General features: G+C 40.1%; 1 protein-coding gene across 2 annotated transcripts in view; it reads right to left on the reverse strand.

The window, feature by feature from the left end:
• Corin (corin, serine peptidase) overlaps positions 1–18,284 on the reverse strand; it is a 218,938-nt gene that overhangs the window by 31,606 nt on the left and 169,048 nt on the right. For both annotated transcript variants that reach the window (XM_042257503.2, XM_006979681.4), the window contains exons 11-16: positions 14,730–14,961; positions 11,870–12,015; positions 11,003–11,110; positions 4,344–4,457; positions 2,423–2,533; positions 1,224–1,353 (exon numbers count right to left, since the gene is read on the reverse strand). In XM_042257503.2, the coding sequence (XP_042113437.1) occupies positions 1,224–1,353; positions 2,423–2,533; positions 4,344–4,457; positions 11,003–11,110; positions 11,870–12,015; positions 14,730–14,961 (841 nt within the window). The remainder of the gene's footprint in view (positions 1–1,223; positions 1,354–2,422; positions 2,534–4,343; positions 4,458–11,002; positions 11,111–11,869; positions 12,016–14,729; positions 14,962–18,284) is intronic.

Raw genomic sequence — 18,284 nt, forward strand, 5'->3', positions numbered from 1 at the left:
TGCTCTGGTTGTAAATCTCTGCAGGTCTGACTTATCCTCAGAACTCTCAGTAGAGTTAGTCTCATTATGTAATTGAATTTTCATATTAAGAAATACCCTTAGGTCTTGGTTAGAGACCCAAGATAAGCACTTTCAATGAGGTTTTCATTTATCTAATCAAAATCATATCCCATTTCATTTGGACACAATAATTTAATGGATCATGACAGCTATAATTTTTCTAATGCTGGAAAAGATTAAAACTCTTTTATTGTAAATAGTACCAGTTACTCAAATTTCCAAAGATGTGGGTCTTTACAATAGAAGAAGAGGGCTCAAGATGTTAGTAGTGATATGCTCTTCAAACTAGGGTAGCAAAAACATGTGGCTAGTTGCTGAGTTGAATGACTCATTATTGTGAAGAATTATCAATTGCTCAGTGGATCCTGGGACATGCCAACAACTCTGGCTTTTAAGTTTAGAATTGCAAGACTCCCTTATCTATTTCTCTCATTCCTATATTTACATTGAAATCTCACATATATCATTACCATAATAAATCAAAATGCCATATAAGTAACAGATACATATAAAACAGATACATATGCATACATCCTCCTATATATGTTCTGTGGTGATGCAGATGATGACTTTCTTTTGCTGAAGGAACTGTAACAGAACACCTAACCAAACAGTGTGCCTCCACATTTCAAAGCATCCATTTCAGCCTGGGTATGTAAAAGCCAGTGTGGGTCTTTTCATTCCACTAAAGAGCAAAACAGGTGAATTACTCCTTGATGTACATTTCCTGTGTTACTTAGGATAAATAGAAATACCAGCAGCTTCGACTTCTATTTTTCAACTTGTCTTTAAAAAATTAAGAAAGTATGTGTTGCCTAAAAAGGAATTTCTAATAACCTCGGGGAGGGGAATGAAGAGTTTTCCATCCATGTTCCACAGAGGAGACCATCTGAATGCTTTTATAAATAGTGAACGTGTTCATTTCAGAAGTGCTTAAAACACAATTACTTCATCTACTTTTGAGGCTTCATCATAACAGATTTGCAGTCCACACTCTACAGAGCAGGTGCCTAGAATTAAATAAGTTCCTCCTGCCGATTCATTTCCAGGGCTTTGGAGGGTTCTCATTTTCCAGTCCTACATCATTCATAAGGAAGATATTACTGCTAAGGTTCATGGAGCCCTCTGAGAAACTCATCAGTGCTACAAACTACTGACCTTACCCTAAACCCATCTGCCTGCAGGCCAGCTGACTCAACGTCTCCTGCCAGCCGTCAGCACACACGTGGTGTTCTGTTGCAGATCTGTGAACAGCCAGGAATGAGGAGGAGTTCCCATTTTTAGAGAGGGTCACTGAAGGGGAAAAATGCGAGAAAGCCTAATTAAGAACACTTCTTCTCCTGAGAAGCCTAAGTTTATATGCCTTTGCTTTGATTGCATACATTCATTCATATTTATTTTAGTTAAGAACTGTTTGGGCTTGACCTGCTATGTGCTCCTTCAATGTGACAGGAGACTAAAATAAGTGAATTAGATGTGTTCTCTGCTTTCAAAGCATTGCGGACCCTAATGCAGGAGACAGACAGTTCTTGACTTTCCTTTATGAATTAGAAGATGGCCAGAGGCAGAGCCTCGGTGCCTTGAACTTACCCAGGGATTAGCAGAACTAATTGAAAGGAGCTTTTTGAAACTCCAAGCATATTTTTTTTCAGCATTTGAAAATGGAAGTACACAAGGATGGCGCTAAGTCTGGATTGATGTGGCATACGCCCAGATCCCTAGCCTCTGCACTGGGTCGGTCGCAGTTCATCTGCGGAACACTTTGTACCCCATCACAACGCACAGGAAACTCATGACTTGGCCAGAGGATGCAAAAGACGAAGGTAGAAGCTGAGTGAATGAGGGGAGTGATGTGTGCGGAATGAGGGAATTAATCAGAAAATCAAGATTACAAACTGCCACATTAGCTGAGATGCCTTCAAGTCCTGCCATGGCAGGAACCTGACAGTTAGAAATTCCATCTGGATGAGGGGCAAGGCATAGAGCCTACAAAGAGACCACTTCCATACCCTCTTCCAGGGGATGTAAATGATCCAAGAATGACTGATAATTCAACACTATTGAATTTGAGTGATGAATAAAAACTAAGTCTAAAAAATGACATGCTTCCAAACATTTGAATGCAAAATGTCATCCATATAATACAGACATTTCAAACAGAGAAGGAACTTGGGGGGATTTTTTTTTTTTTGTTACTTAGAAATAACACCCATGAATCACCACTGTCAGGTTTTTTTTTTAACAGTAAAACAAAATAGATGAACTTGGTTGGTAAAACCCATGAAGTAATTTAGGATTCATTTAGCTTAAATGGCTGACAGGCATATGAATGCAGGGCAGATGGCGGCGACCAGAAGCTTACCACAGTCCCATTCATCTGAACTGTCTGAGCAATCGGCCCCTCCGTCACACCACAGGTCACGTGGCACACACTCATGGTTGGCACATTCCAGCTCATCATCCTGGCAAAACGCTGGCGGGGGGCCGAGAAGGAAGAAGAAGAGAATGTTTGAGAAAGTGGACTGCAGACACTCCAGGAAGAGAGCAAGCTCTCTTCACACAGATAGATAGCTCTTTAGAAACCCTACTATTAAATTACTCTCTGAGTCACATACAAATCTCTTTTGGATTTTTAAAAATTATAGTAAATCTCCTTGATTGCCTACTTAGCATCCATTTCCCCTCTTCGTCCATGAAAAGGAAACCTGATTTTGTCCAGGCTCGTACCAGCCATCCCAAGCCCCCAGAGGAAGATCTTGATTAGTTTAACATCGGCACTGCATTTTTCTGACTATTCTTATCTGAGAGTAATTATTAGTCCAGGATTAAATGTGATTCCATAACAGACCCTTGGTCTATGGTTTTATGATTTATGCATTGGGAAATAGCATTCACCCAAACTCTGTGGGCTAGGCCATGTGCCTTAGCCTTGGACCTAGGCCAAACTGGAGCAGACAGTTTCTTCTAATCCCTGCCTGGGGCTATGCTTTCCGTGTTTGTAGAGAACGTCTTTTCTAATCCACACAAAAGCCCCTTTCTATATGCTGTGACTCTGCCCAGTGTTGACCCACAGGGAATCTCAGTGGTACTCCATAGCAAAGAGCACCATCCCCTCTTCCTCCTATGGAATACGATCAAGGTAACTCATTCACCCAGATGCTCTTGGCTTTGGACCATCCAGCCTGAGGTCAGGCTAAAATAAAAGAGCCACAGACAAGATGATATCTTTCTATTATAGTCTCATGAACTCACTTTATATGACTTTTACTGTAATAATATAAGACATGTATGAGCCACATAACAATAGATGTCTTCATTTTTTGTTAATTTGAGTTGAGCTTTCTGTTACTTGTAAGTAAAACACTTTAAGAAAATTTTAACTACTTCTAAAGATAATGGCTGCATATCATCCAGACATAAAAGACTTCAAAAGCACAAAACTTAATTGTACCAGCATAAGTGTAAACATTGTATGATCTTGATATTTTTCTTTATGTATGTATATTTACTTCTAAAACTCAAGACAACAGTTCACATACTACTGAATACTTCCTATTATTCAACTGCTGTGTTTGGGTTAAGCGTCCTTTGAATCCCATTTCTTAAGGGTTTAGGCTCAAGTCTGTGGTGCTGAAGAACTGCTTAAGAAACGTGAAGATGCAAGGGACATCTTGCAGCCAGTGAAGGTGTGACCTTGAAGGAGACAGATGGACCACTGCATCTTCTTTCTCTCTTCTAACACACAGTCTGGATGTTAATAGCATCTTTGTTGTCTCCCCTCCCCCATGATATGCTTTTCTGCCACAGGCTCAAAAGCAATGGCCCTACAAATTAATGGCCTGAAACATCCCAAACTCTGGGCCAAAATAAACCTAACTTCTTAAATTGATTCCCTTGGGTGTCCTGCTTAACTAACAGGAAACCAACTACCACATCAGTTAAACATATGTAATGAACCCGAGTCAAACCATTCTTCTCCCCCTCGATTTAGTGTTGACATATTGTTTCATCTTATGGTTACATTTTATGTCTTCCAGTTTTGGATGCAGGGCAGTATTTTAATCTTTCCATATTATTAGAATAAATGTGTATGTATTTTATAGACATTTCTCTTCTATAAATATATACCTTGATAGACATAAGTTTAGTCAAAAGAACTAAGCAAACTAAAAACTTTTGATATGTATTTCCAAATTTCTAGCTTATATAAATATAATAAAGTGAGACAGTGGGTACTTAAAATTAAAAAAAAAAACAGTTAACAAATTCATGAAGGTACTTACAGCAGTTTTTTTCATCCATGCTATCTGGGCAGTCTGGAAAACCATCACAGATCAATGTATGCTTCAGACATTGTTTATTGGATGGACATTCCCAAAGATCTCTCTCTTTGCAACCTGGAAACAGAAGAAAAAGCTATTAATGGTAGATGCACAGTTGAAGATGATGATGAAATTTAACCAAATAAGATAAAAACAAGAAAAACTTCAGCATAAAGGCATGATGTCTTCTTAAAGAGTTTGGACATCTGTGATTACTATGAATAAAGTGATTTTAAAAGTAGGAGCATCCAGTAGTCCCGATTCTGCATGTCAAACAGAACAACTCTCCCAACAAAAGATCCAAATCAACATACGGGGAATGGAAAACAGTTAAAAAACAAAAAAAAAAAAAAAAAAAAAAAAAAAACCTATGCATTAGCATCCTTCCTGAGTTGTTCCTTTTGCTTCCTGAGTCAACTTGCCAGCATGCAAGGCTCATCTATAAAGCAAGTTATGCTTTTAAGCAAATATGCCAAAACCTAGAGATGTAAATGCGTTCAATCTTAAAATGTAATTTCAGCCTTCAAACTGAGGGGCCATCTGTATGTTTCATAAAAGAGGCTCCTCGTATGCTAAGTACCTACGAAATTCGTTGAAGAGCCAGGTGCAAAAGCCATTGCTTTTTGGTGGCCAGAGATCTAAGGGTGGAAACCTCATCAGCTAGTATGGAAAAACGGAAATAATTTGAAAAGAAGTCAGGACTGTGAGCTTACAACTTGGACTTCCATTTCCCCCTGAGGGGCAAGCACTTACACTGCACTTCCTACATATCGTTATTTAAATGCAATGTGTCTGAATATCGGCTAAGATATGCCAAGACTCTGCCACAATCAGATGCCCAGAAGATCCATCCTCCTCGCCATCCTGTGAGGGTATGAAAGAAAGGATTTCATAACTTTAAACTCTTATGTGTTTTTTGGTTTTTGAGGCTTCACTCTGTAGTCTAGGCTGTCCTCAAACTCAAGATCCACCTGTCTGATTATAGACGAGTGCTCCCTTGTCCTTTTTTATGCTGGCCATTTCTCCAAGAACAATGGTTAGCATGTGGTAGACCCTCAAAATGTGGTTAATTCAAATGTAATACCACTTCATCTAAGGAACAAAAAACTCTAGTTCCCAGGAAAATATAATTTAAGATATGTAAAATGCAGAGCAGAGACCAAATAAGGATACTCTTTAAAAATGTTATTTCTCATTAGACCTACAACAAAGAATTCAGAGAAATCTCGTGGATGATTAACTTAGGACTCTTGGAATCCATTATGAGGAAAAAAAACTCACTGTTAAAAATGGTCATTCAAAACAACAATCAAAATACTCCACCAGAGTAGAAATTTTACTAAGCTAAAATTAGATTTAGAGTGTTTCATCACCCAAATATATGAGAGATAAATGGTGAGAGTCTTTCATTGGCCACTCATCTGGAGGCCCAGACATTGATTCAAGGAACTCATGGTCATGGTATTTGGAGTTTTCAGCTAGCAGAGGAAGCCAACCTTAACTACAATGTTCTGAAGGTGATGTCCTCTAGAGATTCAAAATGGACCTGAAATTGGCCAAGTGCCCCAGTTCCTGTCCAATAGCCTTAACTTCTTATTCCACCAGAGAGCAGAGCAAACACAGAAGGTCTGACTTTGTGCTATTGTTGGAGAAACCACTACGCTAGTGGGGGATGAGAGAAAGGAGCCTGGTGCAAGAAGACCTTTGGAGCTAAGGAAGAATTTGTACTCTTGGGAGGGACTAATATAAAAACAAACACAGGAAGAGATCACTGGGTGTAAGGCCTTCAGCAGTGTGTGTTCACGAACAGTACAAACAAGAGGCATTGGTCATCTACGGTTTGTCCACGTTCTCCAACCCTAAATGAGTATTCTGTGAGCATTTATGCTTCCTTTTGTACATTTTCTTTTGCTAGAAAAGCTTGTATGACCAAATACCTCTTAGAGGAAAAGAAGGGGAGAAGAGATGAAATAAAATGAAAGAAGGTCACAGCATTTGTCATGTGGAAGATAGTATTATTTGTGAAGAAATCACTTTGTCTACAAAGTAACATTTTTGATGTAAGTATGTATTCAATGTTTGTTCTAAAAGCAAAGACTCCTTAAGAACAGATATGAGTGAGTTAGGATACTTCATAGAGCTTTAGGCTATACTTGGGTAATTCAAGATTTTATTTTTATATTAGATATAAAGACTTGCTTAAGCCATTTTCTCATCTCATGGCCTCACTGAGAAGAGTCACTGTCTGCACAGGCACCACCACATTTATAAATAGCTCGCCCAGACTGGTCATAACCTTAATGAAAGCAAACTTCAGCCTTACACAGTCAATGTTAAAGCCTGACATCTAAAAATCAAATACAGAATCCCATTGCTGATTTCTTTTTTCAGCATAACTTTTTATTGATTCTTTGGGAATTTCATATTGTGCCCCCCAACCCCACTCGTTGCCCAGTCCTTCTGTATCTGCCCTTCACCCTTATACCATCTCCTTCCCAAAGGGAAACTTAAAAAGAAATAATAAAATTAAAAAAAAATAAGAATAGTAAACAAAAAACCTAAAACAAACAAAAAAGCAAGCAAGCAAAAACAAACAAAAAAAAGCCACTTTGCTGCTCCACCCTTCCCACTTCTCCGTGGCCTCTTCATCCATCTCAGTGGCGTTGGGAGCTGCTGAGTATCACGAGGTAGACGCTTTTGTCCAAAGAGCTTCACTTGCAGACGTTCATTGTGTAATGAGCTGTTGCTCGGGTTCACGGGCTTCTGTCTTCTGGCACACCATTGATATTGGACCCTCGCCGAAACTCTTCTCAGATGTCCTGCTTTTGCCCTGAGCCATGGAGATCCTGTGATCCCCCAGTCCCTTCACATGTGCTAGCAGGTCGTGGATGGGATAGATGTTGGGGAGTGCCAACTCAAAGACCTGATGTGTTCCTGGGTGGGAGCTGAGTTGGTCCGTCGGGAGACTGACCTCATGATGCCTCAGATGAGTGGCAGAACCAGCTCTCTCACACCCGTGGTGAGGGTTGGGGCCATCTTTCCCAACTTGGGGGGGGGGCAGCTGTCCTATGAGGGGTGTGGGGCCAGATCTCCTATGCCCGGATCGTCAGGGTCCATTATCCCAGGGCCAGCAAGGGGGGTGACAGCTCTCTGATTGGGGGGGGATTCATTGTTGGCCAGTGAAGGGGCAGGGCCAGTTAAGCATGGCCCGTGGCCCTTGTACTTTAACATATTGTTCAACACATGGCTTACATGGACCCATGTGGTAACACTGGCAATAGACATCAACACAGCCCCTAGCTGCAGCAGGATAAAGGACCCAGATATGGCCAGCCACAGCAGCTTGGGCCTAGATGTCACCACGGCCTGAGGTGGCAGCACAGACCACTCAGATCATCATGGGCCCAGCAGCAGCATGGTCCCTGGATTCCAACATGGCCTCAGGTGGCTGCTCAGACCCTGGGCAACCTCATGGCCTTGAATGGTAACAGGAGCCATGGACCTCAACACAGACCCTGGCTGGTAGGGCCATGGGTCCGGACATGGTCCTCGGCATGTTGCTGTTTTCTTTGTGTCTTTTGTGTTTGCTTCTCTGTTCAGGCCTGTTTGTTTCCCAGTGTTTGGTTCATAGAAAGTGTTATGCTGAAACTTGGTTTCTCAAGTTACTAGTGTAAATGTATATGGATTTGTTATATATTTTTATCACTGACAAACTATCAACCTGTAAGATGAGGAATTGCTTCTGTACTAACTGCCAAATGTGCTAATCCCTTCCATGTCTCCAGAGCTTCTTTCCCATGAGTCAGTTCTTTGGTGATGCTTTCAGGCTTGCACAGTCCTTCCAAGCATTTGTTGAAATGCTGAATAGTAACAAACTTTGCAGTGCTTGTTTATGTTAGCAATTGCAACAACGAAAAATTTAATCATGAGAGCAGGAGCCCACTAGGAGCCAAATTCTCTTTGCTAAGTTCTCACACATTGATTTTGAAAGCACATCTATAATTTATGTGTGCTTTGGTAATCACATTTCCAGATACAAAATTGCTAAAGAAATACACAATCAGTTTAATTCCTGACACGTTGAATGTTTCACAACTAAAGTAAGTGTTGTTTTGAAGGGAACCCCCAATAGTGTTGTTAAAACTTCCATGTGAGCTGTGGATTCATGATAGGTAGTCTCAAGCACTGAATGCCTTAAATGCAAGAGACATAGAGTAAGTCAGAGCAAGGGGAAAGGCGGAATGTAACCCAACTTCCCTGTTTCTATTTCCTCGTGGGCCTATGTGCACATGCAAAGAGAGGTTAACAGCAGAGAATGTACCCAGCAGATGATGTACCCAGAGTCCCCTGGGGCCTGACAATCTGACTTCTTTATCTAGTGGTCATCAGTGATGTGTCTTCCCAGCATACTGGACAGCCCATCTGAGCGCATGCAAGCATGCCAAAGGGGAACTTGTCCATCATGGGTCACTTTGGAAAAATCAATGCAAATTTTCTCATGTAAATTATTGCTATTAAAACAATCAATTTAGCTCCAAATAAATTAATTTCTCGTCCATTTCTAACTTTTTACAGCAGAGCTGTCAATGGTAGATATGATACTTTGAAAATGAAATAAAGCTTAGTTTATTTTATTATTGTGGTATCCTGTCCATTATAAGATTAAAATTTTTATGAAAACTTATTATTTAACTAGAATCTTGATATTTTAGGGTCATTTAAGTACTATATTACAGTACTGTGAATTTGTGTTTCATAATGTATTTTAGAATGAAGACCATTTATTCTTGCCAGGATGATTTTTTTTTTATTTGTTTTGTTTTCTCGACTCGAGGCCTCATGTAGCAGCCCAGGGTTAACTTCAAACTCACTGTATAGTTGAAGAGCCAGAGGTTTCCTGCCTGGCCCACGGTCAGGACAAATCTCTGTCACCCACCAGTCCCACAGCCCCTCAGACCCAACCAAGTAAACACAGAGACTTATATTGCTTACAAACTGTATGGCTGTGGCAGGCTTCTTGCTAACTCTTCTTATATCTTAAATTAATCCATTTCTATTCATCTATACCTTGCCACATGGCTCGTGGCTTACTGGCATCTTCACATGCTGCTTGTCATGGCGGCGGCGGCTGGCAGTGTTTCTGACTCAGGCTTCCACTTCCCAGAATTCTTCTCCTTCTTGTCCCACCTATAGTTCCTCCTGCCTGACTACTGGCCAATCAGTGTTTTATTTACTAACAATCAGAGCAACACATTTGCCATATAGAACATCCCACAGCAGACCTTTGCCTCTCAACCTCTTGCTTCCACCTCCCACGGTCTGGGATTTCAGGTGTGCACCCCCAAGCAGCATAACCCATTCTGCTTTAAACTGAGCACTTGCCAAACATTTAGTCAGCCATGAAAAATGTAGTCACTTCCATAGAGTCATATAATCACTTTGAATAATCTAAGACAATCTCTCTTAAATTATATGTTAGAATACCACACCCCAGCCAAGGTTTTAAGTGAACAATCTAATACATTCTGGAAACACTACTGATGTAACAGTTGGAGAATTTTTTTTTTATTTTCACTTTTTATAGAAAGCTCACAAACAGGCAAACGATAGTAAGTTCTCAAATTATTAAATATTGCTCCATAGCAAAATTGCACTGACCTCTGTACCATCATCCTGACAACTGTAATCTTCCAGAGGATGTGATGTGTGTGTCCATATTTATAGTAGCTGATAGTGGTTCATTTGATTGCTTATGGCATTTTGTTTTGACCAGGAGGACAACATTCACTATGAAAATTCATTTTGAGGAGGAAGGCAAGATTTCATACTTCAAAAGCCAACGGAATGAAATGATCTCAAAAGATATATTGCTGTATGTGCTTCCAATGAATAAAGTGTCAATTTTATTTTGGGATATGACAGACTAAATAATCATAAGCAAGCTAGCTGTTAGATAACACTTCAATCATTCTGCTGTATGGCAGGCATTGTGTATTGAAAAGCACTGTCTGTGTTCTGATCCCTGGACACGCTCAGCTTACAAGAGCTACAGTTTTCAGGACAATAAACTGAGACCGGCTGTGTTCAAATTGCCAGTGACATCTTCAGCCTCTCCATGGGTGACTCTGGGTCTCAAGAGAAAAAGTGTCAAGCAGAGTTTTATCTGTTTCAACAGAGGCAAAGACGAGAGGGGCATGAAAATGAATCTCAATTAAATGTGATCATTGTTGCCTGAACTGTCTTCATGGATGCAGATACCTGATTAGCATCTCTTGAAGGCAATGCCAAGACATCATTATTCTTCCCATTAACCAAATAACAACTGCTTTGCAATTCAATAACAAAAATGGTTCCTCACATTTGTGACCTTTTCCTATATATAGATGTATGTATATAGATATAAATCTATCTATATAATTATATATATACATACATCTATATATAATTAAGGATATAAATTATAACTTTATTAGAAATTAAAGTGTAATTTAGTAGAAAAATCCAAACAATTCATGCCTTATGGCTTGTTGATGTCAGGAGAAAATGCATTAGCCTTAGACTGGATGCCACCTCTTAGAACAAGCAGCCGTTCACATATGAAAGCTGTCTCACACACTTACCACAGTTCTCTTCATCACTGTCGTCATCACAGTCAGCCTGACCATCACATCTTCTGGAACCCAGAACGCACCGCCCTGAGCGACACTTGAAGTGACTCGGAGAACATTCTGTCAAAAAGCAGGGCTGCTCTCAGTGGACAGAATTGCACAGACATCAACTAACACCTGTGTTTCCAGTTGGGGTGTTGAGAACGGGCAAGTACTGAAGATAGGACAGGCCTCACACCGCTGAAGCACCCGGAGTTCACTTGGCTTTCTTCCGGCTGCTCATCTCAGCCCCTCTCCTTCACCCTTGGTACCCTCTCTCCAGATCAGCACTTAGCATCTGTGCTTTGCGATAACTAGTTCCCTTTCTGAACGGACACCTAACGATGGCCTGAGCCTGAAATCCCTGGTGCAGTCCATGATCCCAGCTTCCCAGAGGTTCTAATCTTTCATTTGATGGGCCAGTCCCCAAATCTACTTTTCCTATTCATAATCCTACACTGCCTTCCCAGTTGGAAGAACCAAGGGTTGGTGTTTATCATTAGTTTCATGGCTCCTAAGATTAAAACAGCATCTACAAATAACCAGTTCTGTAAGTGGATTATGCATAAAGCGGGAAACTTCTGGATGAGTAAGCTCATCTCTGAGTTCATTTTCATTTCTTAAAATTATTTTACATGTGATAGCAATGATAACAGCTGACACATATGTGCCAGAGCTTTATAGGGTGATCAAATCATTTCTGGCATAACTCACATATGAAGTCTAATTGATAACTAAATAGAAAGTCAACAGCAACCCTTCCTAATTCAGAGACAGCAAAAACTGGCTGACATGTTCATCCATGTTAGATGCCCTACTAGAATAAACTGGAACATTAACCTTCCACATCTTCACTGGGCAGGAGGCAAGTTTGATTGTCTGAATTTTCCTCTGGAAATTGATTGCAATCTGTGTCTTCAGGCCACTGGAGACCCACAATCCCAAGGACAGACTCGCAACGCTCTTTGGAGTGCTCACACAAGGGTCTGTGAGCAGAAAGACAACATGTCAGAAGTCATCCAGCTCCACTGCAAGTGTATGCTTAGAGTGCAGTTAGGTTTTAAAGCTATGTGGGATTGCAGGTATAAGGAAGTGTGTAGAAACCTGCCGGCGTGCATAGATAAATAATCAGCACTTAGAAAACCCAAACAATCAATACCCCTACAAAGAGGACCCACCTGCTTTCACCAAGAGAGACTGCACTGAAAACAGAAAACTGAAATTCTCTTCAAGACTCAGATCCCCTGCCCTTTGGCTTTCTATTTTACTGTGTTTCAGGCCAACATTCTCTAGGCTTTGGTTCTAAGCAGAGGAATGCCCAATATCACTTCTTATCATCTGTCACCATGGACCATGAGCAAATACAAGAGCCTCCAGCTGAGCGTTCCTCTGATGAGTAGTGGGGTAGAGAGTTCATGTGCTACGCTGGCTTACAGGGGCTCTGCCTCTGTTTCCCCTTCTTCAGCTTCTATCAATACTGCTTCCTTGCTTATTCTAAAGATAAAACTCAATTTCTAGTTTAGGTTTGGAATTTTCAACAATAATGAATATGGGCCATTTTCATATTCAGTTTGAAAAAATGGTAAGTTCAATATTATTCAGGATTAGAGTTTTGCTAGATATTTAACAAATGTACAAACTCAGTGGTAGCTATCATTTGAAGGTAACCATTGACTCTACCACTTCTGAATTTTACTATGAAATGAAAATACTAATAGCAACCCCAGAAGTTCAAGGAAGTTCTTGTCAAAATCTGTGTGGCCCTCAGTGGTAGGCACTTGCCATGATGGTATAACCTCAGTCAAGAGGGATTTTGAACATGAGACAAAATAATCTTCAAGCTTTTCTGACACTGGGAGGCTCAGTAAGGTTCACTATCTTCAGATGTGTAACTCAAAACTTAAGTGTTAAGGTTAGTAAACAGACTCAGCAGAAGCAGCCATGCATTAATTCATAATCTTAGGAGCATATTAGTTTGTTATAATGAAATAAATTTATGCATACATATCAAAATATTCCTATTGCTGTCACTGAAATTGAAAGACATATATCATTAAAGCTAAAAAAAAATAGAATTAAAGTCACCAAAAGAAGTTTATCAACAAGTTCACTCAATATCTCAGAACCATTTGCAACCAGTCATTTTAGGTTATAAAACTTAAGCCATGAAATTCAATATGGATATACATTTATAACTGTAGTTATAGCATTAGGGGAATTTTACATAGATATAAAAAGAAAATCAAACACAGCTTGGGAAAACCTGTTCAAAGTAGCAATTCACTATCATCATTGACCTTGCTTAGGAAAAACAGAGTAAGATTTACAAATAACTTTTCAATATGCAGTCAGTAGATACTCTAACAATACTTCGTTGGGCATGTAATAAAATTTTCAGAATTACTTTTGTCCAAGCAAACACTAAATTTTACTCTCTTCATCTTGTATGATTTGTTCAGCTGCCGGAGTCATTCTGAAATCTTATTGTTTCCTGCCCTGACTCTAGAGATACCCTACTTCATCATCCACTTGATATACAGCCTTAAATTTATTGTTTTCCCATCTGTCTACTATATTGGTATTATTTTCTTCTTCTTAAAGCTCCATGTGACTTCTGCTCCCAACATATGGTTTCTGTAAGTTACCTCTCACATTCAGGCTAGTACATCCGCATAGCCACCTTTGATTGCAAGACAGCATTGCAGAATGTAGCAACAGTGACTTCTGAGATTGTCATCTTGGATATGCACATTCTCTGACTACCACCTCTAACATGTGTCCCAGATGGGGACACAGCTGCCACCAAGCAATTGAGCCCATGTGCTATCTTCATAGCTACACGAGTCAGCACAGCGCTTTCATCCAATTCGGGATTCTCAGCATTTACTTAACTTCACAGCCCTTTCTTGAACTCTCACTGAAACAAAACTTAACAAACAAAATACTTACTTCACCAGTGAAAGGACCTGAGGACCAAAAAGACTGAGTAATTTGTCTTAAGAGCACAAAGCGGCTAGAGAAGACTTGACGCTAGCCATGGACTCCACAGCAATAGTACTGGTTCTCGGATATTGCTCAGACCCAAGGTTTAAGCTCTGTTCTTGAGATGTTGCCTTACTTTCATTCAGACAAGCAGAAAAATGTCAGTGATATGATCACTGTCCCTCCTGCGCATGTCTAGCCTATCTCCCTATGGAGTCACACTGACCTGTAAGGACTATCACAGGACAGCATCTTCAACACACTGATGAAGAACACATTTAATTAATCTAAAAAATGGACACATCAGTGTTTCCAGACAAAGTGGCAGAAACAGCTCCTTCCTTAGCTCCCTCACACTCTGTTTTGCTTTGCTTTGCTTTAGGGTGCTAGTGATCCAACCCAGGGCCTCATATATTCTAAAGGATGCTCTACTACTGAGCAGAACCCCAACATTAACTTACATTCATGAGGATACTTTGTGATCCACCAAATCAGAACACAGATAAAAGCACGTGACCTGTCATAGAAGGAAGTTAACACCTTCCATGTTTGGTGCTTGAAGGATGAATTCTTACTCAAATACTCATTTTCTTCTGACTTCTTTATCTTTTGAATTTGTTAACTTTCAGAGTCCTTGACAATATTTATTTAGCCTAAACTCAACTTTGTATTCTTTTGGTTCTCTCTGAGATAGCATGTAGATAGTCCATTATTTTACCTGCAAGGGGGGATGCGTTGGCCTGTTTTCACATCACACTTTGGAACCAAAATGGTGCAAGCAAAAAACATGAGGTATTTGTAACAGTTGGTTTGAACAAGTGCAGGGAAGAGAGATGACTCCCAGCTGATAGACGCTTCCTTTTGAGTCCCGTGGCCAAGGTAATTTGGATAATGTGTATGGTTGTAGGGCAAATTCATGCAGAGTTCCAGAGTGATTGGCTCACATTGACCTAAGAAAAAACACATACACATCTGAATATTAAAAACAACCTTTTTAAACTTTCCACTCTCAAAGTCTACTTTACTTGATTTAGATCATAGCTTCTAAAACTCTGGGTCCTGAGACCAACCATGCATGAGAGCTGTAAAATAATGTAAAAAAAAAAAAAATCAAAGGTTTCTGAACATACAGTGGCCAAAATGTAATTCAAAATAAAGCACATAATGAATCTGAGGTGTTTCTGACACTTGCAAATGTTGCATTGTGTGACTTCACTGCAGCTTTGGTTCTGAACACATGATGTATACATTCTACAGTGCACATTGTGTACATCAAATGCTGCATGAAACACCTCGGCTCAGGTCCCGGAATACTGTCTGTTATGAGGTACAGTGCTTTCGCTGTATATACAAGTTTTCATCTCTTATAGAAGCAGAATGATTTAATAATAGGAAATAAAGACAATATTTTCCATCTTTCTTCAGAATGTATCAAATTAGTGTATGTTCAGATTGTGCTGTGTTAGAATTTGGTTTTTATTACTGTTTGAATGGCTGACTTGCATTTCATGAAAACTTGTTCGATGAAATTCATCTTGAGATTAGGATTCCCAGTTTCTGAAAGTCCTAAATATACTTCTCCTGTTTTGTACTATGTATTTACGCAAATGAAGGCAGCATTCTCGATGTAGAGAATTATAAAATTAAACATGGACCAATTTTGGAAAACATTAATGATGCTCTAAGTCTTACAGTATCTATTGGGTTTTGCTATTATTTTGGGTTTTGGTTGGTTGTTTTGTTGCTCTATATTTTTGTTTATGTTCTAGCTCAGGTTGCTCTGGAATTCAAAACCAGGGACCTTGCTCCAGAAGAGCCATGACAAACATGTTCATTTCTGTGCATGACACTGCCAGCATCATGTCCAGCACACACACTGAGAAAGCCCTTCATCATTTTTTAAGTTGACTCAACTTCATCTAAAAATGACTCACTATTCAGTCTTTTGTCCAGTTCCCTTCTTTTCCTGCTGATTTATTCATTGCTTCTAAAATAGTATAAGCCCCATTATCTTCACAGACATTTTTAAAAAATCAATGAGTTTAATTAAATGGGTGATGAGACAATTTCTGAGCATATACTTTCTTACTGACCAATGGAGTTAAAGCTAAGGCTATACTGTTAGCCTAAGAAGAGGCTGAGATCTGTTAGATACTTCTTGCTAATGAGGATAAAAGGCAAACATGTCAGCTTGGAATCTAAGGCTTTACTTTATTCTTCAACTACAGTCTGTAACTATGGCATCAGCAGATCTTTGCTGTGGTTGGTTTCATGCCCCCTGCAACCCAAATAATTCCTGAAGGATATGTCCTCATGCAGTCCATACGAGCCTCTTTTCCTAGTCTTTTCCTGGTATCATTCACCCAGCTGGGCCATGCTTCCAGTTACTATGTACTTCTAGAACTTGGTTTCAGACATAGTCCTTCTCTGTCTTCCTCAGTAAGTCATCCCTTCTCCAGTATGCTGATCTCAGCTCACATGATACCACTTCCAGAGACCTTCCCAACTCAAGGCTCTTCCTACGCTTCCTGAAGAGCGTGAGGGTCCTGGCATTACAGGCATGTCATGTGCTCCTGTTCATTACACCCTGCTGTATTCCTCCTTGACCTTCTTGCCTCCCCTACATCAGTCTCAGAGTTTAAAGAAATGACATTTAGATCTTGACATCAGAGAACGGAGGAAGACAGGTCTGTTGTTTATGTCTCACAGCCTAAGGTACTGTGTGATTGCAGCCTGAATTTACTAACACGGTGTCATTGATCAAAATGTTAGAAGTGCAAAGGGACAGCACAAGATAACAAAGAGCAATTCAAGCCTCTGAGGACAGGTGGGTTCTGGCTGGTTTGAGGGAAGGCTGTAGAGGCTCTCTGTCCCCTTCATGAGTCCAGCAGCAGGTTATACCATTGGCCTGAGGTCATAGAGTTAATTAGACATGTGTTATAAAACTGACTCGGCACCCTAAAGATTCCATGCCTTATTCTGAGTAGTTATTCAAATCTTACCTTTTTTTGTCTGAAAAGTGGATGATACAAATAAATGATTAATAAGGACTGGGATAAAATAAGCCTCAAAAGTACTTATCAATCTAGAGACTATGAAAGTTTTGTGGATATAATATTCATGAGGAGCTGACTAGATTAACGATGTCATGGACAAGATGTGCTAGGACTCTCTGTTTCCTGGGGAAGCCAGGACACCAGGAAACTGGCATTGTATTGGGGACAAAGTGAGGTGGAAAGACTTAGGCAGGGGAGGTAAAGGTTTGGTCCTCAGTGGCTCCTTTATTTATGAAGGAAGGGTGATAAGAACCCAGTGTTTATATTCTCTCAAAGCCATAAGCTTAATTCCTCACCCCATTGTGATGGTATTGGGAAGCAGGTCCCTTATGAGGTGACTAGGTCATAAGAACAGCATCTTTAAAAATTGGATCAGTACCCAACATCCAGGATCTCAGAGAAATCTCCCTCTCATTCTGGCATATGAGATACAAAAGGAAATTGGCCTTCCGTGGTCGAGAAGATTCCATGCCTGAGCTATGCTGGAACCTGACCTCAAGCTTCCAGACCCCGGGTCTGTGGAATCTAAATATCTACTGTTTAAGCCACTTAATCTCCAGTCACTTACTCTATCTGCTCAGAGTAAAACAAATATTGTATTCAGATTCTTAAAATATTTTCAACCATAACATAAAATGCATAAACATCTCATTAACCCCCCTTCCTCTTTCTCCCTGCCTCTCTTGGAGTCTTTAGAAGACTCTGAAGTACCACCTGTTCCTTTCCCTGCTCACATTCATACACGCAGGTGTTTACAGACACAGAGGTCTGTGTTTGCCTTTGCCAATGAAGACTCATACCCTTCCTCTTAGTCTCCCTGTTGCTCATATTACAGGCTTCACTGACTCTCACGAACATCTTCAATTCCAGAGATGCGGGCCTCTTTTTCTCCTTCCCTTAATAGACTTACACTTTGACAGACTGGCATTATTCACAGATGTCTGAGGCAATCCTTTCTCTCACACATCTTTCCTTTCTCTCTCTCCCTTTACCACCCCACCAAGGTTTAACCTTTTATCCGTATATTTTAGTTAGGTGGTGAATAGATATCATCTCATGTCTCATGGATAATTTCTCTCTGTTTTGACGTAAGGAGAATGTGTCACTTTTGATTTGTCGAAATGTAACTTTCAGCGTTTCACAGCCAAGGGTGATGAAAAGATTACGTGATGAACACGCATTGTGCTGTAGATCTTTATTGAATGAGGTAAGGATTG

The sequence above is a fragment of the Peromyscus maniculatus genome, chromosome 10 (genome assembly GCF_049852395.1).
Source record: "Peromyscus maniculatus bairdii isolate BWxNUB_F1_BW_parent chromosome 10, HU_Pman_BW_mat_3.1, whole genome shotgun sequence".
In the NCBI taxonomy this organism is placed as follows: Eukaryota; Metazoa; Chordata; class Mammalia; order Rodentia; family Cricetidae; genus Peromyscus; species Peromyscus maniculatus.